This window comes from Panthera pardus, unplaced genomic scaffold (assembly GCF_024362965.1).
Source record: "Panthera pardus isolate Hobbes unplaced genomic scaffold, ASM2436296v1 HiC_scaffold_27, whole genome shotgun sequence".
In the NCBI taxonomy this organism is placed as follows: Eukaryota; Metazoa; Chordata; class Mammalia; order Carnivora; family Felidae; genus Panthera; species Panthera pardus.
The window spans coordinates 84,139,338-84,164,107 of record NW_026526843.1 but is presented as its reverse complement, the minus strand read 5'-3'; the positions used below and the strand labels follow the sequence as shown (position 1 = coordinate 84,164,107).

Genomic DNA, 24,770 nt, shown 5'->3' with positions numbered 1-24,770 from the left:
GAACCGTGAGCTCATGACCTGAGCCGAAGTCAGATGTTTAACTGACTGAGCCACACAGGCGCCCCATGAATGGAGAATATTTAAAATTTGTTTAAAGAACATACAAATTTGAATAAATGAAAACACAAGTCTTGCATAATTTCTACGTGCTTCAGTAGTCTTCATGGACATCTTACTTTCTTTTATATTTTCCAAGCTGGTGTTTGCTGGGGTAGAGGAAAGCTGTTGATTTTTTGTAAGTTCTCTTATCCCTGTATTCTCTTGTTATTTCTAATTACTCCTTGTCAGTTCTGATGGTCTTTCTAAGTAAGCAGTTGGTCGTGCTGTATACAAATCAACTCTGTCACTTAACCTCTTTTTCTTCACTTACAACGTTGTCTAGGACTTTAGTTAAGTACCACACTAAATAGTGTCAGTGATGCTAGGTGCACAAATTAAGATTCATTTTAGCAGATTGTAACAGAAAATCCAAAGAATAATGGCTTAAACAATCAGTTTATTTTTTTTCTCATAAAGGGCACCTGCAGATAGGCATTCATTCCTGGCCCAATAAGCAGCCCTTTCTGCTTAGGCATCAAATCGGATGTGTGCTGTAGGCTTTTAAAATATAGCCTTTAATAAAGCAAGAAATTCTCTAATCTTCGTTTGCCAAGATTGATTGGAAATGAGAATTCAACTTCATAATTACATCCTTTTTTTTCCATCTGCCCGTCAGTTTCATAAATCACATTAAATTACATCCTTGCCGGGGTACCTTGGTGACTCAGTTGGTTGAACGTCTTACTCTTGGTTTCAGCTCAGGTCATGATCTCATGGTTTGTGAGTGAGTTCAAGCCCCGTGTCAGGCTCCTCGCTGACAGCACAGAGCCTGCTTGGGATTTCTCTCTCCCTCTCTCTCTCTCTCTGCCCCTCCCTGTCTTGCTTGCTCACTCTCAAAAAATAAATAAACATTTAAAAATAAAAATAAATTAAAAAAATAAATTATATCCTTGCCATTGTTGAGGTATACCCTCCTCAATCATGGTGTGTATGTTTCTAACTTCTTATTTTGAAAAAATTTCCAATTTTCAGAAAAGTTGCAAGTACAGTAAACTCCTTTATATCATCTACCAGAACCACTAACTGTAAACATTTTGCCACACTCGTTTTACCTACCTGCCTCACCATCTCTCTCTTCCTCCCATCCCTTTCTCCCCCCCCTTCAATACAAATATATATCCATTTATCTATATATAGACAACATTTTCTTTTTGAATCATACAAGTTAGTGGTAGACATGGCCTTTATGTACTACACGTATGTTCTAAGAACAAGGACTTTCTCGTGGTACCTGGGTGGCTCAGTCGGTTAAGCGTCGGACTTTGGCTCAAGTCGTGATCTCACGGTTCGTGAGTTCGAGCCCCTCTGTCCCCCCTCTCTCTCTGCCCCTACCCCACTCATGCTCGCTCTCTCTCAAAAATAATAACTGAACATTTTAAAAAATCTAAAAAAAACCCAAAAAGAACAAGGACTCTCTCTTCCATAACCACAGTACACTTACGAATATCAGGAAATTGAACATTGTTATAATACTTTCCTGTAAAAGTCCACATTCGTATTTTTATTTTGGTGCCCAAACCTTGGAACGAACCAAGGACAAAAGTCCATATTCAGATGTCATCCTTGTCCTTTATTGCATTTGTTCCCTAGACTAGGATCTAATCCAAGATCGTGCACTGCATGGAGCTCCTTTGTATTTGTGGTTCCCTTTAATCTGGAACTGTTCCTCGGTACTTGGTCTTTTTCTTTTGTGACCTTGATATGTTTTAAGAGTACAGATCATTTGCTTTGTAGATGTTTCTGAATTTGAGTTTTTCTGAGGCTTATTCATGAAATTTTGGCAGGAAAATTATTTTTTAATATTTGTGTTTTTATTTTTCATTTTATTAAAAGTTTATTTTTGAGAGAGAGAAAGAGAGAGTGGGCAGTGGGGGAGAGAGAAGGGAAGAGAGAGGATACCAAGCAGGCTCTACACTGTTAGCACAGAGCCCGATGCGGGCTGGAACGCACAAGCTGTGAGATTATGACCTGAACCAAAATCAAGAGTCATACACTTAACCAACTGAGCCATCCAGGTGCCCCCTCATATCTGTGTTTTTAAAACATTTCTACTTGGAGTGCCTGGGTAGCTCAGTCGGTCAAGCATCTGACTTTGGCTCAGGTCATGATCTCACGGTTTGTGAGTTTGAGCCCCACATCCGGCTCTGTGCTGACAGCTCGGAGCCTGGAGCCTGCTTCAGATTCTGTGTGTGTGTGTCTCTCTCTCCCTCTTTCCTCTCTCTCTCTCTCTCTCTCTCTCTCTCTGCCCCTCCCCCACCTGCACTTTGTCTCTCTCCCAAAAATAAACATTAAAAAAATTTTTTTTAAATAAAAGTTATGTTTGATTAGATGCTGTATCATTTAGGATATTTGCATCTGTGTCCCTCAGTAAAGTGGTCCTATGATTTCCTTCTCTAGTATTCATCTGACATTGAGCCAACATAGCCTTATGGCATGATTTGGGCAGCTTTTGCCATTTCTCTCTTTATTGGAGGAACATGTACAAGAATTATCTGTCCCTTGAATGCTCAGTAAAACTCAGCTTTAAAAGGGCCTGAGTTTTTGATGATGGTTTTGTCTACTTCTTTTGCCAATTTTGGCAGTTTATGTTTTTCAGAAATATATTCATTTTGTGGAGGTCCTCACATGGTTCAGTCCACCTTCGTAGAAATGCATTGTGAACAGGCTCTGTCTTTGGAAGGTGTGTAGTCAAAGTGCTCTGTGGCCAATGAAAAGTATCTTTTACTGTCCAAATCCGTTCTGTTCCCGAGTTTAGATAGCAAGAGTTCGATACGCAAATTGATGTGGCTTAGATGCTGAATGTCACAGTTCAGGATTTCACCTGAACATTTATTCAGCTCTGTTCAGTTCTTAAATTCTGATGACTAGAGTTCAACTATTGAGGGATAACTGTGGTGAGCAAACATGAAGACATATTGCTCATACCAAAAACCTTAAACATACACCACTCACACCAGCTACTTCTTGTCCAGGCATTTATCATAAAAAAAAATTGTGGGTTCCGAGCAAGCTCACGAGGACAGGGACTTCATTTTATTCACAGCAGTATCCCTGGCACCTGGAACAGTGCTCAATGCGTAGCAAATGTTACATTAATATTTGTTGAATGAATAAATGAATGAAAAATTGGGAAAAAACTGGAAACCAACCAGATAGCTGGAAACGTTTTATTTTCCCCATTTGTTAATTATCTTTGAGCTTTATGGTGTTTTTCTAGTATTTATTACAAAATTTCAAACACAACAACGTTGAAAGAATTTCATAGTGAATACCTCTATACCCATCCACTGGATTCTACCGTTAATATTTTACCATGCTTGCTTTGTGACATGTGTATTTGTTTATGGTATTTTTAAACATATTTTTAACTTTTTACAAAGCCAGATTTATCAGTTGTTTTTTTTTTTTTTTATGACTTCAGGGTTTTGTCTTGCTTAGAAAGGCCTTCCCCATTCTTGGGGTGATTAACTTTTATCTTCTGTTTTCTTTCTAATGTTTTTATGGGTTCTATTCAGGGGTTTAAATTTTTGATTCATCTAGAATTTACTTGGTATAAAGAAGTGAGGTAGATGAACAAATTTTATTTTCTTAAATTTCTGTGAAGGACCTGATAGTAAATATCGTTGGCATTGCAGACCACACGGTCTCTGTCACAGCTACTCGGCTGAAAACAGTCACAGACAATATGTGTGTGAACGTGTATAACCGTGTTGAAGAAAACTTTATTTAGGTGACTGGATTGGGTCCACTGGCTGTAGTTTGCTGATCTCTGGGCCAGACAGTTGTTGCAACTGGTATTTATTGACTAATCCATTTTCCCCTTGTTCGTTTGAAATGCAACCTTTGGCTTACTCTGAATTTCCATGTGTGTTTTTGTATAGTATGGATTCTGTTCCACTTCACTGATCCGTCCATTTGTGCTTCAATTTTGCCACCTTTGTATATAATATATTTTAATATCTGGCATGGCTCCTCTCCCCCTCATTAGTCTTTTTTTTTAACAGAATTTTCCTGACTCTTGTAAGTTTCTTGTCATCTGCTGTTATAAATAGAACTCTATTGAATGATGTTTTTGTATGTGTGCAAGTGTATTGGTACATTAAATTTCCGGGAGAATTGGGGATTAGAGGGTAGGTTTTTCGTTTTGCCAGCCATTGCCAAATTCTCCTCCGTAGGGACTGTTCCATTTTCACTCCTACCAGCAATAGGAGAGTGCCTGTTTCCCATACAGCCTTACCAACAGTGTGTTGTCAAACATTTGGACTTCTGCATATATATTGCATTAGAAACGTTCTATCACAAATCTTCCATGTAGAAGAATTCCAAATAATATATGTAGATACTCCCCCATTCTGGGAGGCAAAGCTTAATTCCCCCCCCCCCCCACCCCTTGAGTGTGAGCTAGTCTTAGGGACTCAGTTCTAAAGAACAGAGTGTAGAAAGGGAAAAAGAGAAACTGCAGTGAAGAAACCTGGCAGACCCCACCACAGCCACATGATCAAGGTCAGCATCACCAGTGATTAACCATGTTGATACCATGTGCCCCTTATACAGTGCCATCAGTAGGGCAGATCACCTCTCTTGTATTCTCCCAAAAAAATATAGCCTTCATAATCTCAAGTCTAATCACAAGAACATGACAGACGAACCCAAGTGGAGGTACATTCTACAAAATACCTGACCAGTGCTCTTCAAACCTCTCTAGGTCATAAAAAAAAACAAGGCAAGACTAAGAAACTTTCATGCGCCAGAGGAGACTAAAGGTGCATGATGACTAAAAGCAGTGTGGTATCCTAGATTCGATCTTGGAACAGAAAGTGGATAGTAGTGGAAAAACAGGTGAAATCCTAATTAAGTTTGTAATTTAGTGAACTTCTTAGTTTTGACAAATGCAGCATGATCACATTTGTCCCCTGTTAACATTAGGGGAAGCTGGGTGAATGGTATAAGAGAATTCTATTATCTTTGAACTTTTCTGTAAATCTAAAATCATTTCAACATAAAGTTTGACTTCATCAAGATTAGAAACTTAAGCACAACCACAGACATTGTTCAAGAGAATGAAAACACAATCCACAGAATGGGCGAATGTATTTGCAAATCCTATATCTGATAAGAGATTAACACCCAGAATATATAAAGAGCTCCTACAACCGCACAGAAAAACTCCATTCACAAAGGGACAAAAGACTTGAACAGATGAAAATATCAAGTGTTGGTGAGGATGTAGAGAAACTGGAAACTGGGTGCACTGCTGATGGGAATGTAAACGGCGCAGCTGCTGTGGAACACAGTACGGAGGTTCCTCAGAAAAGTAAATCTAAAACTACCATATGGTCCAGCAACCCCACTCCTGGGTGTTTATCCAAAGGAATTGAAAGCAGGGAATCAAACAGATACTTGCATACCAGTTTTCTTAGCAGCATTCTTCACAACATCCAAAACAACCAGCAGGTGGAAGCAGCCCAGGTGGCCATCAACAGATGAATGTATATGCCTTACGTACGTACGTACGTACATACATGCATACGCACTTACGTGTCTAGCCATAAAAAGGAATGAAATTCCAATGCATTCCACAACTTAGATGAACCTTTAAAGCATTATGCTAAGTGAAATAGGCCAAACACAAAAGGACACATATGATTCTACTTATATGAGACACCTAGACGAGGCAGAAAGTAGACTGGCAGTTGTAGGGCAGGTGGGAAGTTATTGATGTTTAGCAAAGTCCAGAGTTTCTGTTTGGGATGATGAAAAGGTTCTGGAAATAGTGGTGATGACCGCAACAGCATCATGAATGTACTTTGTGGTAAAATAAAAATCACTTAAAAACATACAAAAATAGATGTTATTTTTTTAAGTTTTCGTGTTTTTTAAAAATTTTTAAAAAATGTTTATTTATTGAGAGAGAGACAGAGACAGAGTGTGAGCAGGGGAGGGGCAGAGAGAGAGAAAGAGAGGGAGACACAGAATCCGAAGCAGGCTCCAGGCTCCGAGCTGTCAGCACAGAGCCCGACGGGGGGCTTGAACCCACGAACCATGAGATCATGACCTGAGCCGAAGTCAGACACTTAACTGACTGAGCCACCCAGGCCCCCCTACAAAAGTAAATTTTGAACGTTTATTTTTAAATGGCCTATCCAGTGTAGGTTTTTTTTCAGTTTATTTATTTACTTAAGTCATCACTACATCCAACATGGGGCTCGAACTCACGACCCCAAGATGAAGAGTCACACGTTTTTCCGACTGAGCCAGCCAGGTGCCCCCTATCTGATGTGGTTTTAATTTCCATCCTTCATTATGAGATAGAGCACCTTTTCAAATATAAATCATCTGTATTTCTTTTCTGTGAATTCTGTTCCTCTTTCTCTTCCCATACTCTTTCCCAGTTAGTTTGTCCTGACTTTACTCATGATGGTTTTCTTTTCCAGGCAGAAGTGTTTTATTTTTATATAGTCAACTTTAATCATCTTCTATGGCTTCCGGATTTGGGTCATAGTTTTCCCCATTTCAGGATTATCTAGAAATCATCTCATGTTTTCATCTACTTTTACGGTTTCAATTCTTCCATTTAAATTTTTTACCCATTTTATTTTTATCATTATTGTTTTTACCATGGGACACTGCATTTCTTTTCACATTTTCCTGATTTTTTAAATTTTTTAAAAGACATTTTTTATTTTATTTTTTTTTTTTCAACGTTTTTTATTTTTTATTTTTGGGACAGAGAGAGACAGAGCATGAACGGGGGAGGGGCAGAGAGAGAGGGAGACACAGAATCGGAAACAGGCTCCAGGCTCCGAGCCATCAGCCCAGAGCCTGACGCGGGGCTCGAACTCACGGACCGCAAGATCGTGACCTGGCTGAAGTCGGACGCTTAACCGACTGCGCCACCCAGGCGCCCCTAAAAGACATTTTTTAACGTTTATTTGTTTTTGAGAGAGAAAGAGAGAGAGCAGGGGAAGGGCAGAGAGAGAGGGAAACCAGAATCCGAAGCAGGCTCCAGGCTCTGAGCTGTCAGCACAGAGCCTGACGTGGGCTCGAACCCATGGACCGCAAGATCATGACCTGAGCTAAAGTCGGATACTTAACTAACTGAGCCACCCAGGCGACCCTTTAAATTTTTTTTCATCATGAGAAGCGTACTCTTTAATCCCCACCCCTTATTCCCACCCCCCCAGTAACCATCAGTTTGTTCTCTATAGTTAAGAGTCTGTTTCTTGCTTGGTCTCTCTTTGTTCCCTTTGCTTGTTTGATTTGTTTCTTAAATTCCACATGTGAGTGAGATTATATGATATTTGTCTTTCTCTGACTGACTTATTTTGCTTAGCATTATACTCTAGCTCCATCCATGTCATTGCAAATCTTTGACCCATTTTAAACATATTCAGGTTTATATGTGTGAAGTATAGTCATAAAATCTTGTGTTTGTGTAATTAACCTTTTTGGTTTAGTTATACTTGGAATCTTTACATTCTTTTTTTTTTTAATTTTTTTGAATGATTTTATTTTTTATTTTTGAGAGAGAGAGAGAGTGTGCGCGCTCCAGCGCGCGAGACGGGGAGGGGCAGAGAGGGAGGGAGGCACAGAATCCGAAGCAGGCTCCAGGATATGAGCTGTCAGCACAGAGCCTGATGCAGGGCTCGAACTCACAACTGTGAGATCATGACCTGAGCTGAAGTCATACACTTAACCAACTGAGCCACCTGGGTGCCCTGGGATCTTCCCATTTCTAAATGGTGGCTCCTCGAATACAGGCAATGTATTTATTTCTGCATATTACTTTTGTACCCAGCATTCTTACTGATTTATTGTTTATAATCATTTTTCAGTTGATTCTCTTAGGCTTTGTAGGCATATCCCTATATCATTTATAAATAATGGTAATCTTACCTTTCTTTTCCAGCTTTTAACCATTTTTCTTTATTCTCTTATTTGGTTCAGTTAGTATTTTAAAATGGTGTTCATAGTGGTGTTGATAACGGGCATTCTTTTTTTAAAAAATTTTTTATGTTTATTTTTGAAGAAGAAAGAGTGTGATTGGGGAGAGGCAGAGAGAGAGAGAGAGAGAGAGAGAGACAGAATCTGAAGCAGGCTTCAGGCTCTGAGCTGTTAGCACAGAGCCTGATAGCGGGGCTCGAACTCATGAGCTGTGAGATCATGACCTGAGCCAAAGTCGGACACTCAACCGACCGAGCCACCCAGTCGCCCCTGATAAAGGACATTCTAAAAGTGTTGTTCCTGACCAGGATTGGGACCTGCTAGCAGTAGTCTATGGTCATGTCTGTTTTTTCTTTTTTTATTTCAACATTTATTTATTTTTGAGAGATAGATAGAATGCGAATGGGGGAGGAGCAGAGAGAGAGGGAGACACAGAATCCGAAGCAGGATTCAGGCTCTGAACTGTCAGCCCGAACCCATGAACTGTGAGTTCATGACCTGAGCCGAAGTCAGTCGCTTAACCGACAGAGCCACCCAGGCGCCCTGTTTTTTCTTGTTTTAGGTAAACCTGTATTGGTTGATTTTAGAACATTTTTTAAATCGTTATTTTATCAAACAATTATTGGACACCCACTAAGTACCAGGTACTAAGCTAAGCTTTGGGAAATAGGGCAGGGGACCCTCTAGGTGTTGTCCCCTCTTTCCCAGAACACGGTCTAGTACTTCTTTAAATCATCAAAGAAATGCACATGAGGGATGCCTGGCAGGCTCAGGTGGTGGAGCACGTGACGCTTGATCTCAGGGTTGTAAGTTCAATCCCCACGGTGGATATAGAGATTACTTAAAAATAAGATCTTTTAAAAAAAAAAGGCACATGAAATCAACTTTGAGATAATTATTTTATAGTAATCGCGGTAGAAGAAATTTCAACAAAACAGCTGCCAGTGCTAACGGGGTGACCGTGAAACAGAGGGGCAGGGTAGCATGGTGCAACATGGGGCAGAGGAAGAGAGGTCAGTAGAGACCTCGCCCCACATACCCTGCAGACCTTGCGGGATCTGGGTGAGCATTTTGTTGTTTCATCTTCCAAATAAGAGGGAGCCACTGAAGGGAGTGCAGTGCGATGGTTGGGCTTGATTGGCTTTGCTTTTGGAACACTTGCTTATCTTTGGGGTGTAGAGAATGAGCTGGGAGAGGCCTGGTGGAGGTGAGACTGGCCCCAGGGCTACACCCGAGGGCCCTGTGAAGGAAGCCCGGCAGGGGCTGGGGGAGGTGGCCAAGGGAAGCGGAAGCGGATTGGGTTTGAGAGGTGGGAGCCAGCTCCCCTTGCTGTGGAGTCAGGATTTCGGGACCCCTGTCGGGATTGGGATCTAAGAGTCTAGAGCGAGTGAGTGGGTGGGAGCCCCCGTCACCTCTTGCACCTTCCCAAGAGGACTGCCCTCTAATTCCTCCCTATCCTTCTTCCCTCAGAGGTGGCCGTGGGGATAGGACTGGCCGCTACGGAGCCACTGACCGTTCGCAGGACGATGGGGGGGAGAGCCGCAGCCGAGACCATGACTACCGGGACATGGACTACCGCTCATATCCCCGCGAGTACGGTAGCCAGGAGGGCAAGCACGACTATGACGACTCGTCCGAGGAGCAGAGTGCAGAGGTGAGCACCGGGGCGGACAGGCGCCTGCAGGGCCTCTGGTTGTAGCACCACGTGCAGCTAGCTCTTGGCTCCCATACCTTCAGACTGTGCTCAGTGGCTTTGTCTCACCTGGAGGGTCTGTCCCTGCTCCCCTCTCTGAGGGCTTCTCTCCCAAGTTGGGTCTCCCTGACTTCCACATGCTTGGCTCTATACTTCTGAGGGCCCCTGGCCATCACCTCTCTCCCTTCTTCCCTGTTGTTCAGTTGGGTCCACGGTTCACTGCAAGCCCTTTACCGCCTGCTCCCAGCCAGTTTGGGGCCCTTGAACAGCCTCTTGCATGGGATCCAGCATCTGGGGTTGGGAGGGCCATGGGGAAACTGGATATCACCAAAGAGAGCAGCCCTGGGAGGCCCGACCATGGGCAGTCCCAGGGGCAGCAGAGCCCCTGCACAAAAGGAAAAGACCCTCTGGGGCCTCTCCTTTGAGCTCAGGGGGTAGCCAGTTCCACGTTGGGTAGTTAGCCCTAGCCTGAGGAGGGGGGGCGTGATGTTCACCGTCTGAGGAGAAGCAACAGACTTGCCTCAGGGGAACCCCACTTTGAGAGGGTAGTCCGTCCGGGCCCAGGTCCAAGCAAGCAGGCAGGTCTCCTATGTAGCAGGGTGGGAAGGGTACTATTGCAAGTCAGTCCTGGAGGACAGAGTGTGAGCCACCAGCTGCCTTCTGGGAGAGTCCAGTGCAAAGAACTCTGCTGGGCAGCCAGGTTTCCCCAGTGGCAGCTGTGATATGTGCCTGGATGTCTCTGGGGCACCAGGGGGCCGTGGGTAGCCCCTGTGGGAAGAGTGGGAGTGGAGCGCCGAGTTATCTGGTCTCCCTGAGGGCAGAAGGGGTATGGACCCTGGCCTGGCCTGCTTAGTCCTGGAAGGATGGCTTGGGTGACACCCAAGAATTTAGTGACCACACCATGTTAGGAGGGAGCCTGGTGGTGATAGAAGACTGGCCAGACAGAGGATCGGGACTGGGGGCAGGGCTGTGGCCCTCACACCTTTGCCAGCCCCTGCTGACCGGCTCTGGATGAGATATCAAGGAACAGTTGAGCACATACTGGCTGAGCTGCAAGGGAGGAAGAGGGGGAAACAGAGGGCAGGATTTAGTGTGCTGACCCTAGACCCAAGGAGGTTTAAGCGGTATCTGGTCACCTGTCTGTGGGAGTTCCTCCCCCACAGCAGGACTGCCACCAGCCTCTCCCCACTCCCCACCAAGGCAGCCCCCAACAGGCATCCTGGGGACAGTGTCCCACCCCAGAAGGGTTGCAGTCCAGGGCTTACCCATTTTGCTTGCCCTGAGCCTTTAGCCGGAGCCCGCCCACCCCTGGCTTTCAGAGCCTGCCTGCCTCAGAGAGCCAGCGGCCAGCCCCTAGGCCCACCCCAGACTGACTGCCCGTCTGGTGTCTCTCGTCTTATTCTGTTGGCCAGGATTCCTACGAGGCCTCCCCGGGCTCCGAGACTCAGCGTAGGCGGCGGCGGCGGCACAGGCACAGCCCCACCGGCCCGCCAGGCTTCCCCCGAGACGGCGACTATCGGGACCAGGACTATCGGACCGAGCAAGGGGAGGAGGAGGAGGAGGATGAGGAGGAGGAGGAGGAGGAGAAGGCCAGTAACATCGTCATGCTGAGGATGCTGCCACAGGCAGCCACTGAGGATGACGTACGTGCCCCCCCTCGTGGCCCTGGGCAGGTGGCAGGGCAGGAGGCCAGGCTGGGTCTCCTCCAGGGCCCTCAGCTTCTCCCTCACCCCGAACTCAGCACCTTTTATCCCTTCTCTCCCCCAGCACTGATCCGTCCTCTGGGCAGGCCCTTGTCCTCTCCTGGTCTGGAAGGGAGGAGTGTCGGATAGGCTGGCTTGGCCAAGGGGCTGCCGCAGTGGGGTGTGGGAGGGAACAGAGCATTCCTCCTGAACATTCCACTGCTCATCCGTCCGTTCTGCATGTGTTGACTGAGGGCCAGATGCTCCCCAGGCCCAGAGCCAGGTATTCCTGGTGGCAGAGATGATGTAGGGCCCGGCAGTCCTGGGGATGGGGAGGGTCCCCATGGGGTTTTCTGAGGTTTTATTCACGTTCTCTCCCCATGCCCTCACCCGCGCCCTTGTCGGCAGCGTCAAATCTCCGTGGCCTGGCCACAGACCCCTGTGTTCTCTGATGTCCTTTGCTGCTACTGGCAGCCTCCCTGCTCAGTTCTCTCACATTTCCTTCCCTGTTCCTCCCTTTGCTTCTGTTTCCTTCTCATACAGACTTTCCCTAACGAGCCCCAGTAAAACCCCAGAGGGCCACTAGAATAGCCTCCTCATTAGCCTCCCCGATTCTCCTCTCTGACCCCGCCGAATTCTCTGCTCAGCTCCCCTTCGAAATCTACCAGCTGCCCATTTTGTCAAAGAGAAAATCCCACGTGTGTATTCGGGAGCTTCTCCAGTCTGGCCCAGCCACGCTGCTCAGGGTCAGACAGTAGCTCTGTGCTGACATGTGTTGGGGATTTATCACGGGGCGGGCCACATGCCAGGTCTCATGTAATCCTCACAGCCACCCTGCGGGGAAGGCACTCTGTGTGTTTCCATCCTACCGATGAGGAAGCCAGGCCCCCAGCAGTGAAGCAGCTTGTTCCAGGTCCCTCAGCCCGTGAGTGGCAGAGTGGACTTGGGGTCTGGACCTGGGCACCTGGATTCCAGAGGCCACATTCTTGCTGTTTCCAGAGCCCTCCCTGAACGTTCGCTGTCCTCATGATCTTGTGTGTGTGTGTGTGTGTGTGTGTGTGTGTGTGTGTGTGTGTGTGTGTGAGAGAGAGAGAGAGAGAGCGCACGCGAGAGTGAGAGCGCTCCTTTCTTTTTCACCTGATGAGGAAACTGAGGCCCAGAGGTAGTAAGATCGCCACCCGAGAATGCCTGGCACGTGCTCCCAGGCTTCTGCGAGAGGCACCACTGGCCTAGAGACCCTGCCTCACCTGGCCCAAACCCCAAATTGCCTCTACAGCTTCCCTCTGGCTTCATCCAGGAAGCTTTGCACACCCTGTGAGCACACCTTTTTGTCTCTGCCCAGGGTACCGATCTGCCCACGGCCTAGGGTGCGTGGCTGGGCTCTGCCCAGACCCAGTCCCTCCCATTTTGGTTTTTGCTTCCTGGGTGTCTCGGTGTGAGCCGGAGGGCGGTCCCAGAGCTGCGTCCCAGCTCTCCTCCCCACAGCTGCACCAAGCCTGTTATCAGACCAGCCCCTTGGGCCATTCTTGAGCTGCAGGCTCCGCTTGGCTTGCTCTCTCGTTGCTCTCGCCTCTGAGGGTCTTCCGTGCTGCCGTGCCCCACCTCGTACCATGTACCATGCCCCCTTTGTTTCCCTCACTCTCTGCAAGTCTGGGGCCGAGCGCCGAGACCGGGTACTGGTATGGGGCCGGGGCCACAGCCCCTCGGGGAAGAGCCCCGAGAGAGCGAGGGGAGGCAGTGCATGCACATCACTCACGGGCAGCCCCTCAGGGGCCCCCCGTGTGCTGAGCCTGCCCCAATCCGTATCTCCCCGTACAGATCCGGGGCCAGCTGCAGTCCCACGGAGTGCAAGCGCGGGAGGTCCGGCTGATGCGGAACAAATCCTCAGGTGAGCTTTTGTTCCCAGTGCCTCCCCTTCTGCTGGCCAGCCTCAGCCTCCAGTCTCCCTCCTGCTTCTGTCTTCTCCCTCACCCTCCCTGCCCTGCCTTCCCTCCACGGCTGGGCATGGGCAGCTTGGGGTGCCCTCTCTTCTTCTCTTCCCCTCGACCCACCCTCCTCACAGCTCCGGGGCTGTTGGGGAGGGGGTGCAGCGCTGAGCTGAGTGCTCCCCGGGGGCAGGGCCAGGGCCAGGCTCCGGGGAACCTCCTCTTTGGGATTCTGAGTATCTGAGGTGGTAACACCCCCATATACTCCCTTCCCTCTCCCTTCTTCTCCTTCCCCTCCCTTCAATCCCCCTCACGTTTTTCTGGTAACAGCCTGTGACCAGAAAGTAGGTCTGACACGGCCCCACCCTCGTGTCCCAAGAGAGGGGAGGCAGGGGATGGCTCTTCTCCCAGGGTGCATCCCAAGGAGCAGCCAGGATTCCTGGCCTTGCTTCTTCCCTCCCTCCCTCCCTCTTGCAGGCTGCTTGGAGCTGGCCTGAGATTAGCAGGGTGGTGGGGGGGGAGTTGTCTCTGCAGGACCTCTGGCCCAGGCTTCCCAAGGCAGGCACAGTGGGGCTTCACTGCCTGGGCTTCTCTCTCCATCTCTCAATCTCTCTCCTCCCCACACCTCCATATCTATCTATCTATCTTTCTTTATCTCTCTCTCCCCCTCTCCCCCCCTTCTCTCTCTTTCCCCTTCTCTCTCTCTCTCTCTCCCCTTCTCTCTTTCTCTTTTCCTCTCTCTCTCCTTCCCTCTCTCTCTCCCCCCTTATTTCTCTTCTCTCTCTCTCTCCCCCTCTCTCTCCCTCTCTCTCCCTCTTCCTCCCTCCGTCCCTCCCTACCTCACCCCAAATCATACCATTTCATCCTCCTGTGCATCCTAATAGTCACTCTTTTGGAGATCAAGCATGCCCCCCCCAAACCCGCCACATCTAAGCCCTCCCTGTGTGTACACCTCCAAAGGAGGAGCTGTTTTCCTGTGGCCTCAAGCCCTGGATCCCTTTCCTAGCCCTGGCCAGGCCTGGAGTCTCTTGATAGCATGTAGGTCTTGCTCTCCTTCACCTCAGCCACGCCACACACTGACAGGGTGGTTCTGGTCTCTCTCTCCATAGGCGGTGTCCTAGGTGTGGCCCCCTCTGTAGCCCTGGGCGCTTCTCCCAGGCCCTCACTGATCCTTTAAGGGCCGCCAGGCCAATCCTGGCCCCCATTCTCCTGCTGTCTCGGAGGACTTGCACTGTGGGTGGCCATAATCTTCCTAGCTTGGCCCTGAGTGAGGCTCCCTGGTGAGGCCCACATCCCCTTACTGTGCTGAGGCTGAGGTGACATCATATCCCCAACTCCCCCTGGTTCCTGATGGGCCTGGAGCCTTCCTAGCCTCACCGAGCAGCCTGGCCCAGGTTCTCTTTTGTTTCTTTGATGAAGCACTTGTTACAGGACCCCTCCTGGGTGCCCCAGCCTTGTGCTGGGCCCCGCCCTTCAGGTGTTTATTCTGGCCCATGTGGAGCCAACAGCCTGCCCATCTGCCCTCCTTCCTTCTCAGGAGACAGACCTCTACGTGTACCCTTTCCCTCCTAGCTCCTTCTCTCTGTCTCTGTCACTCCAGGCAGGTCTGCCTGAGCTCCTCTCTCTTTCTTCCCAGTTGGCGTGTATGTTATCTCCTCTCCCCCTCCCTCCCCACTCCCTCCCCCCCCCCATTCCTCTTTCCTGCCCCTCCCGGCCTTCTGCCTTGCCTCCCACTCCCTGGTCTTTCTCTCTCTGATTACTTCTCTCTCTTCCTTTCTTCTTTTTCTCTCCCCCCTTCCCTCTCTGCCCCCCTGGTCCTCTCCCCTCGGGTCCCACCCCCGGGAACGCCGTGTGTCCAAAGCTGTTGACTAACCCACTGCGTCTGTATCTGAATGCTGTCTCCAGGTCAGAGCCGGGGCTTCGCCTTCGTCGAGTTTAGTCACTTGCAGGACGCTACACGATGGATGGAAGCCAATCAGGTTGCTTTGCCGCACTTGAACCCCCCCCCAAACAAATACTACTTTGTAATCGAGCGCTCCCCATCGCCTGATTCTTATGGACACAGTTCCCTGCCCTGTGGCCCTGTGTCCCATCCCCCCTCCCCGCCCCCTCTCTCTCTCTCCCCCTTCCTGACCCTCACTATCTCCTCTTCCCATCTCTTGCTACCCACCGGGCTTCCCGTCAAGAGCCCACACTCACCGCTGGCCCCTTCCTCCCAGATGCTATTAGCTCTGCCCCTCCACTTCCCAGCCGAGCTTTTGGAGAAAGGGCTGCTGGGGGCGGGGGGAGGTTCTTCCACCGAGGCTCCCAGTCCCCGGGGACCAGCCTGCTCAGGGGTTAGGCAGAGCCAGGACTTCGTTCCACTCTCAGGCGCCACTGGAAGCCTAGCCACTGGGGGACTTAGCTGTTGGCACACTAACTGGCAAGTCCCGTTTGGCCAGCTCTCTCCCTGCATGTGAGTTCGGCCTTTTGATTTCGGTGTGAGCGGCCAGCACTGCTCTGTTGATCTAAAGTAGCAGTCAGATGTGATAGAACTCACTTCAGGTGCCCCGGCCCGCCCCCTGCACCTAACCCCTCCTCGGAAGTCACCGCTTGCCCCATTCCGCTGCTGGCAGACCTGCCCTCTCAGCAGAGAGTCCTGCTCTAGGGAAGGGAAGGGAGCCTGCTCCCCTGCCTGGCACGGTCTCCCCACCCAGCAGCTTTGGGACCTTCAGAGACCCAAGGACCTGCTCTGCTTACCCACCCAGAGCCCGGCTCACTGGTGTGGGGCACCGAAGGAAAGCCTCAGGGGAGGAAGGGGCAGAAGAGGTGGAAGCAGGGCTCAGCATGGCGGCCCTGGGGCCATCTCTGCCCTAATGCTGTGGGCCCAGGACCCAGCCAGCCCCGGGAAGACAGCCTCACAGCAGGAACTTCCATCTCTTAAATATGGCTCTTTCTTTTTCCCCTTCTCCAGCACTAGCGCGCGTGCGCTCTCTCTCTCTCTTTCTCTCCCCTCCTCTCCCTCCCCTCCCTGTCCCCCTCATCCCGAGTGTAGCCTGTGTAGTGCTGGCCCTGGGTGTGGCCTGGCAGCATCAGGGCCGAGTGGGGGGTTTTCCCCCACTGTCCGGCAGGCGTCGGTCAGCCGAGCACTGTGTGCCTGGTGGCGTGTGTTCACGTGTGCGTGCGCGTGCCCGGAAAGGCAGCAAACAGCTGCGCCCGAGGGCTGTGGCGCTCTCCCTCCCTCCTTCCCTTCCTTCTTCCCTTGTCCGTTCTCCGACCTCCCTCCGTTCCCTGTCCCTCATCCATCCAGCTGAAGGGCTCGCTCACTCTCTTCTCCTGTGCTGAAACGGTGCGTGGGGCACTGCTGCCCGGGCCTCACTGTGCTCTGCTTTTTCCCGCAGCACTCCCTCAACATCCTGGGCCAGAAGGTGTCCATGCACTACAGCGACCCCAAGCCCAAGATCAATGAGGACTGGCTGTGTAATAAGGTACAGGGGCGGTGGGCAGCGGTTGCCATGGATAGAGACGGCGGCGGCGGTGGCAGCGTCTGTCTCCCTGGGGCCTCTGGGGGTGGCATAGGCGTCGAGGACTGGCTGAGCTCAAGTAGCCACCGTTCCTCGCCGTCTACCCACCCACCCACCCGCCCGCCTGTGCGTACTGAGCTCTCATTGGCGCCAGGCTCTGCCCTCACGTAGTACGGTCTTGGCTGAAGTCCCAGTGGGCTTTCAGCAAATACTTACATAAGGGACCAACTAGTGACAGTGGAGGCACAATGCGGTGTGTCAGAATGTGGACCTCTGAGCCAGACTGGCTGGAATTAGACCCTCTCGGATCCTCCTTGATCTCTGCCTCGCTTTCCTCCTCTCTAAAATGTGAATAGCGATGACACCTCTCCCCAGAGGTGGTTGGGAGGATTCCAGTGTGGTGATGAGAGGGTGACACTTGGAACGACACCTGGCCCATGGTTAGCACCCTTTAAGTCTGCCCATACCCCCCCCAAAAGAAAGCACAGGGCATGGTGAGAGCCTGAGTCAGGTGACCCGACCTTGATGGCCCCTCCGACAAGGCCATGTCCACCAGAGGCCCAGGGTAGAAGCTGTGAGGTCTTGGAGTCGTATTCCCTACGAGGAAGCTGAGGCTCAAAGGGGTGCCACCGTGGGTGAGCCTTGAGCCATGACTTGCTCCTGACCACAGGGGCCCCGGACGCCACCCTGGGTTCAGGTCTCCCCTGGGGCCAGCCTCACAAGCAGCCCCGAGGCGGCCCGAGACCCCACAGCCAGCCGGTGGTCCTGAGAGCTGGCAGACGCCCTGACTTGCTCCCCGAGAAGAACTCTGCCTACTAGGGGAGTGGCACCGTTGGTTTAAAAAGAAAGTGTTATCAGAAGGCAGGGTGTCTGATGTCTCTGCAGAGGTAGAGACAAAGTGACAGTGCCACTGTGTCTCTCCTGTATTTTCAGAGACTCCTCAAAAGCAGGGAACTCCCTCCTTTCCCCTCCTCTATTCCCCACATCCTCTTGGTCACCAGGTCCTGTCACTTCCATCACAGAAATGCCCTCCCTTGCAATTCCCACCACCCAGACCAGTTGTCACACGCTCTGTCCCGCTGTGGACCCCTCTTCTGCTGTTCTGGCCTTGCCTCTTTCTCTCACCCTCTCATCTGTAACATTCCTCGAAACCACCTCTAACCACATCCTTCCTTCTCTGCTTAGGACCTCGCCAACTCTGAACTTAAGTGTGACCACCCTCTATAATCTAACTTCACCTGCCCTCTCCAGCTTTGGCTTTTGTCTGGCCTCACCTTCCTACACCAGCTACAGAAAATCTCTTGTTCCTTCGCTAGCCATAGCTTCCCAGCAAAACCAAAGCAAACTTCTGGGCCTCCCAGATCAAATATCTCTGCCAACTGTCCCCAGCTAAGTGAGCCATACCCCTTTTGGCCTCTTCCCCTCCGTGGGTCCCCACAGACTAACCTGCCTCCCTGTGCTACATCTGCCCCCTGCTGTGAGGCCTCGAGGATGACAGAGGCCACGCCCTGGCATACAGGGCAGAGCCTGGCATGGGACCAGTGCGCACTACGTGACCACGGAACAGAGAGAGAGATTTGGTAGAAGTTGGGGGTTTCTGGAGGCTGGGATGGCCAAGGCTGGTTTCTCAAGAGAATCAACCCAGTTCTTGAGATAAACGAGGGATGGGAGTCTGACGAGAGTGGCCACTGGCTTTTAGGGGTGAAGACACTGAAGGTGTCTAACAGGGAAGCAAGTTTTAGGAAGAGGAACCTGCTAAAGGGACGAGGAGGGGGTGGCACTTGTAACAGGGGTGGGGGAATTGATTCCCGAGCTGAGGGGATGGCCCTGAGGACAGACTTGAGACTGTGTGAAGGGAAGATCCACAGACTGAGAATGACAGCCGGAGCCCCCTTCCACCCCTGACCCTGGGACCTTCCTTCCTGGAGCATCATGGGGTTCCCTGAGGTGGGGGGAGGGGTGGTCTCTGGATCCAAGTTTGGAGGGTACAGTGGAGAGCCCCACCTGCTCTGACGGCCTGGCCTGTGCCTCACAGTGTGGCGTCCAGAACTTCAAACGCCGCGAGAAGTGCTTCAAATGTGGTGTGCCCAAGTCAGGTGAGGCCCTCCTACCTCCCCACCTCCCTGGGACTTTGGTGGGAGAGGGGAGGAGGGGGAGGGGCCGGTGTCCTGGGAGGAGGGTGGCCAGCCTTGGAGCCTCCTTCTTCATCACCAGCCTGTCTTGTGCCATCCCTGACAGAGGCGGAGCAGAAGCTGCCCCTGGGCGCAAGGCTGGATCAGCAGACGCTGCCTCTGGGTGGACGGGAGCTAAGCCAGGGCCTGCTCCCCCTGCCTCAGCCCTACCAGGCCCAGGGAGTGCTGGCCTCCCAAGCCCTGTCACAGGGCTCGGAGCCAAGCTCAGAGAACGCCAATGACAGTGAGTCAGTTGTTCCTTCCTTTCTCCCTGCCCTAGGGTGTCTGTCTGGGCTAGACTCTCCAAGCGCAGAGAGATGGTGGTGACCAGGACTTAGCCCTCCCAGGGTCTCTCTGCTTGGTGGGGGGACACATATGTGATGTAGGGAGAGCAGGAGAGGAGCGTTGCCCGACTCGACTTTGGGGGTGTGTTGAGAAGGTTCTCAGCAGGTGAGTGACTGAGCTGGGACTTGGACTGACAAGCAGAGTTTATCCAGGAGGAAGAGGTGAGAGGAAGCAGCAGGTGCAAAGACATGGAAGCCAGAGAAGAGGGACAGTGGGGAGCCACCAGAGGGCAGGGCTGGAGCAGGGTGTCAGGGGTGCCCCCTAATGCTGGGCCCCTTCCCACAGCCATCATTTTGCGCAACCTGAACCCACACAGCACCATGGACTCCATCCTGGGGGCCCTGGCACCCTATGCGGTGCTGTCCTCCTCCAACGTACGCGTCATCAAGGACAAGCAGACCCAACTGAATCGCGGCTTCGCCTTCATCCAGCTCTCCACCATCGTGGTGAGGGCGGCACAGGGGGGGGCCGGGCGGCCAGGGTCCCGGCCCCCGGGGCGGGGAGGAGGGACCCCGAGCCCAGCCCCACCCCCACCCCCCCCCCCCCGCCGCGGCTCCAAGCCTGGAAATGGGGCAGTGGAGCCGGGGACCTCCCCGGGCCTGACCCTTCTGCCTCCGCCTACCCCCTCCTCCCCCCAGGAAGCAGCCCAGCTACTGCAGATCCTACAGGCCCTGCACCCACCGCTCACCATTGACGGCAAGACCATCAACGTTGAGTTCGCCAAGGGTTCTAAGAGGTCAGGGTTCCACCTGTGTCCTTTCCTAGCTGGCCCCCTGGGCTGGGGCCTCGCGTCTCACTCCCAGTCTCTGACATCCTCTCCAGGGACATGGCCTCCAATGAAGGCAGCCGCATCAATGCTGCCTCTGTGGCCAGCACTGCCATTGCTGCGGCCCAGTGGGCCATCTCACAGGTACTCAGAGACTCCCCTCTGCCCCAGCATCCCCATACCGGGGCCACCTCGACCCTCCCGTGCCCTCTCTGCACAGCCTGGAGGGCTGGCTTGCTGTTTTGGCTTTCCGTGGACCCCAGACCCTGTCACAGTGGCTGCCGTGGGCTTTGGGCGCCTCGCTGCAGCTCCCTCCCCAGTCACCTCCTCCCAGGCTTTCAACTTCAACACCATCACAGCTGCTTTTCGCTTCTGTTTGGTGGTTATTTTATCATCCTGAATTGTTTCAACTTCTTTAATGAAACGGAGTTTATAAGTGGCTGAAAGAAAATTGGGAGAGGAGAGTAAAGAAGGGGAGGACGGTGTCTTCCTTGATCTGATACCCAGCACACGAACCACGCCACACACGTACCAGTGTCAGCCGTGGGAGCACTTTGGCACAAGTCTTCGTTCCTTTCTTGTTTTTGCCGCTGTCCTGCCCTGCTGTGGCCAGGTGGCCCTCACACTTCACTTGTCTGAGGCCTGCATGCTTTCTATCAGCAGACCGGCACAAGCCTCACCTGTGGGCAGATGCTTCTTAGCAGGTTCCCCTCCCCCTGCGCCCCTTCCTCTGCTAATGAGCCCCTCCCACTGCCCCTCAGGCCTCCCAGGGTGGGGAGGGTGCCTGGGCCACCCCCGAGGAGCCACCGGTCGACTACAGCTACTACCAACAGGATGAGGGCTATGGCGGCAGCCAGGGCACAGAGTCCTCCCTCTATGCCCATGGCTACCTCAAGGGCACGAAGGGCCCCGGCATCGCTGGAACCAAAGGGGACCCAGCTGGAGCAGGTGAGCCCCAGCATCTCTCTCTGAGCCCGTGGTGGGGGTCAACGGGCATGGGGTCCTGGGCCCCACCACTAACAGGTATTCTCCCCCCCTCCCTCCCTGGCCCTCTTTACAGGTCCTGAGGCCTCCCTGGAGCCTGGGACAGACTCTGTGTCACTGCAGGCTTTCTCCCGTGCCCAGCCTGGTGCCACACCTGGCATCTACCAGCAATCAGCCGAGGCGAGCGGCAGCCAGGGCGCTGCTGCCAACAGCCAGGTGAGAGAGCCCAGGGCGTCCTGGGGGACAGGCAGGGTTCCTGGGGGGGCGGGCACTGGCAGACACTGAGCCCTGTTCCCCTGTCTGGCCCCGTGACCAGTCATACACCATCATGTCACCCGCTGTGCTCAAATCTGAGCTCCAGAGCCCTACCCATCCCAGCTCTGCCCTGCCACCAGCCACCAGCCCCACTGCCCAGGAGTCCTACAACCAGTACCGTGAGTAGCCACGGCCCGTGGGTGGGAGGGCGGGGGGAGTTCCTTAGCAAAGCACAGAAGAGCGTGACGCCCCTTCTCCCCTCCCCTCCCCCAGCTGTTCCGGACGTGTCTACTTACCAGTATGACGAGACCTCTGGCTACTACTATGACCCCCAGACTGGCCTCTACTATGACCCCAACTCCCAGGTGATAGGGTGGCCCAGGGAGTGGGTGGGGTCTGCAGTTCTCCTTAAGGTCTTCCCTCATGCCTTTGCATTGCCCCTCCCCCAGTATTATTACAACGCTCAGAGCCAGCAGTACCTGTACTGGGACGGGGAGAGACGGACCTACGTCCCTGCCCTGGAACAGTCAGCCGATGGGCATAAGGAGACGGGGGCCCCCTCGAAAGAGGGTAAAGAAAAGAAGGAGAAGCACAAGACCAAGACAGCCCAACAGGTGAACACTGGGGGTTCAGCAGTCACTGGCTGGCTGTGTGGTGTCTTCCGATGAAGAATGTGCTTCTGTCCTCTTTAACCTTCCACTGCCAAGGGCGGAGGGCAGATGTGTGTGTGGTGGCAGTGATTGTGCTTAAGAGAGACCAGGCTCCTGGCCCAGTTCTGCTCTTTGATGCGTGACTGACCTCAAGCCAGGGCAGTCTCCTCAGTATGTGGTAGGGCCACCCACCTCTCTGCGTGGCCAGTGCCATCCATCCAAGCGAGCCCAGTCAGCCTTCCTGTCCCCCAGTGGGAACCCTCAGGTTGCCTGCATGCCTGAAGCCAGGCTAACCCTGCCTGTGGAAACGAACGGGCAGGCAGACCTCCTTTGGGCCCAGAACCCCACTCGTGAGTATGTGTCCGATTGTCCGTCCCAGAGAACTTCTCGTGGGCCCCTCAGGGTGCGGGTGGGAAAGCGGCCACAGCAGCGTTTGGTGGGCGTGGGCAGTTGGAGGGAACGTCAGCGTCTGCCTGGGGAAGAAGAGTGTGACAGTCTGGGTGTAGCGCTCAGTGCCGAACCAAGTGCTGAGTAAGAACTAAGTGTTCCCTTGACTACCTGGTAAATGCTAAAAGTCATGTTGTGCCTGGGGTAGGGGGAGCAGAAGGTGGAGTGTGGCAGAGTATCACGGGTGTGTGTTAAAATCCTACCCAGAGAAAGCCATTTTGTGCAGCGTGGAATGGTAAGACGATATGAAAGCCCACAGAGAGCGGAATCGTGTGAGTGCCTGTCAGGAGAATGGGGGACACAGCCCAAGAGGGCTTGATGGGGGCCACCGGTGGTAGAATGACAAGTAGGGACCGTCACGGCCGTCTCCTCACCTCTTGCTTGAGGCTGCGGGGTGGGAAGGGGCAGTGGACAGAGTTGGCGGTTACAGCAGTCAGAGGGGCCCCGAGAGCCTCACCCCCACCCTTCCCCCTAGATTGCCAAGGACATGGAACGCTGGGCCCGCAGCCTCAACAAGCAAAAAGAAAACTTCAAAAACAGCTTCCAGCCCATCAGCTCCCTGCGAGACGATGAAAGGCGGGAATCAGCTACCGCAGATGCTGGCTATGCCATCCTCGAGAAGAAGGTGTGTTGTGGCCACCCCTCCACTACCCACTCTCCGCCCCAAGTCTTGTCATCTCAACGGTCCCTCTGTGGAGTCCCTGAATCTGTGTGTCCGTCTTCCCCAGGGAGCACTAGCTGAAAGACAGCACACCAGCATGGACCTCCCGAAACTGGCCAGCGATGACCGCCCAGTGAGTGGTCGGAGCAGGAGGGGGGGGGGGGGGGCGGGCGATCTGGCCAGGCCTGACCTCCCACCCCTACGCTCATGTTCTCCAGAGCCCACCTCGGGGCCTCGTGGCAGCCTACAGCGGGGAGAGTGACAGCGAGGAGGAGCAGGAGCGCGGGGGTCCAGAACGGGAGGAGAAGCTCACTGACTGGCAGAAGCTGGCCTGTCTACTTTGCCGGCGCCAGTTCCCCAGCAAGGAGGCGCTCATCCGCCACCAGCAGCTCTCTGGGCTACACAAGGTGGCTGAGGGAGGATTGGCAGGGAACCTCGGCTCTGCTTGGCCCGGCCCGGCCCGGCCCAGCCCTGCCCGGCCACTTCACACCTCCTCCTGCCTGTCCCCTTGCAGCAAAACCTTGAGATTCACCGACGAGCGCACCTGTCGGAAAATGAGCTGGAAGCACTGGAGAAGAACGACATGGAGGTGAGGTGTGACCCACTCCTGGGCTCCATCCCCTCTGTCCCTTGCCAAGTGCCTGTCCCCTCAGGCAGCTGGCGCTCAAGTCCCTGAGCTGGATATTGCCTGGCTGCCATCAGCCGTCTCACCTCCTGTCCCTGCGAGGCTTCTTCCCGACTCCCCCCGTGCTGGCTGCTCGCACCCACGATGTCCTGCCCATGGGACCTCAGACCTGTTAGCCAGATCCAGCTCCCATGGGGCCCCTAATGTTTCCTGCGAGTAGCCACCGGTTCCCCCGTCCTCACACACATGCACACGCACACGCACACACGTTTTCAGCAAATGAAGTACCGGGACCGTGCAGCTGAACGCAGAGAGAAGTACGGCATCCCTGAGCCACCGGAGCCCAAGCGGAGGAAGTACGGCGGCATGTCTGCAGCTTCTGTGTAAGTGCCCAGAGCTGAAGTGCGGACCCGGGGCCGGCAGGCTGGTCACTCACACTGTACCCACTGGCCCTGCAGGGACTTTGAGCAGCCCACACGGGATGGTCTGGGCAGCGACAACATTGGCAGTCGTATGCTCCAGGCCATGGGCTGGAAAGAAGGTAGTGGCCTGGGCCGGAAGAAGCAGGGCATTGTGACGCCCATTGAGGTGAGTCTTCTGTGATCCCATCCCCGTCTTCCAGCATTCTCTGCTGCACCCCCATCCCACCGCTCACCTGACGGCCTACCTCCCTCACATAGGCCCAGACACGGGTGCGGGGTTCCGGCTTGGGGGCCCGAGGCAGCTCCTACGGGGTCACCTCAACCGAGTCCTACAAGGAGACACTGCACAAGACAATGGTGACCCGCTTCAACGAGGCCCAGTGAGCAGCTGTGAGAGCTGCTTCTACATATGTCGGGTGTCCGGCCCAGGGCAGGGGAGGGTGAAGTGGTGGGTGGTCTGAGTGGGGCCCTGCACCTGTCTGCTAGCCTACTCCCCAGCCAGAGAGGCCCTGACCAAGTCAGACTTTAAATTGGTGACTTTTGTTGGAAAGCTGGGCTGGGATCATGCTCTTCTTTTTGTAATAAAAGCTGAAAAGTC

General features: G+C 52.9%; 1 protein-coding gene across 7 annotated transcripts in view; it reads left to right on the top strand.

Moving 5' to 3' along the window:
• Positions 1–24,770, top strand: part of RBM10 (RNA binding motif protein 10) — a 30,093-nt gene extending 5,323 nt beyond the window's left edge. For 2 of the 7 annotated variants that reach the window (XM_019417532.2, XM_019417528.2), the window contains exons 3-24: positions 9,514–9,697; positions 11,149–11,379; positions 13,237–13,306; positions 15,249–15,322; positions 16,724–16,810; positions 18,882–18,942; positions 19,085–19,261; positions 19,648–19,808; positions 20,001–20,098; positions 20,185–20,272; positions 20,890–21,076; positions 21,189–21,328; positions 21,429–21,546; positions 21,641–21,732; positions 21,817–21,981; positions 22,940–23,089; positions 23,193–23,258; positions 23,344–23,532; positions 23,640–23,714; positions 24,027–24,133; positions 24,209–24,338; positions 24,431–24,770. In XM_019417532.2, the coding sequence (XP_019273077.1) occupies positions 9,514–9,697; positions 11,149–11,379; positions 13,237–13,306; positions 15,249–15,322; positions 16,724–16,810; positions 18,882–18,942; positions 19,085–19,261; positions 19,648–19,808; positions 20,001–20,098; positions 20,185–20,272; positions 20,890–21,076; positions 21,189–21,328; positions 21,429–21,546; positions 21,641–21,732; positions 21,817–21,981; positions 22,940–23,089; positions 23,193–23,258; positions 23,344–23,532; positions 23,640–23,714; positions 24,027–24,133; positions 24,209–24,338; positions 24,431–24,556 (2,776 nt within the window). In that variant the 3' untranslated portion in view covers positions 24,557–24,770. Of the gene's footprint in view, positions 1–8,949; positions 9,106–9,513; positions 9,698–11,148; positions 11,380–13,236; positions 13,307–15,248; positions 15,323–16,723; positions 16,811–18,881; positions 18,943–19,084; positions 19,262–19,647; positions 19,809–20,000; positions 20,099–20,184; positions 20,273–20,889; positions 21,077–21,188; positions 21,329–21,428; positions 21,547–21,640; positions 21,733–21,816; positions 21,982–22,939; positions 23,090–23,192; positions 23,259–23,343; positions 23,533–23,639; positions 23,715–24,026; positions 24,134–24,208; positions 24,339–24,430 lie in introns of all 7 variants that reach the window. The other 5 variants (XM_053891671.1, XM_019417530.2, XM_019417531.2 and 2 more) reach the window with 5 other exon arrangements.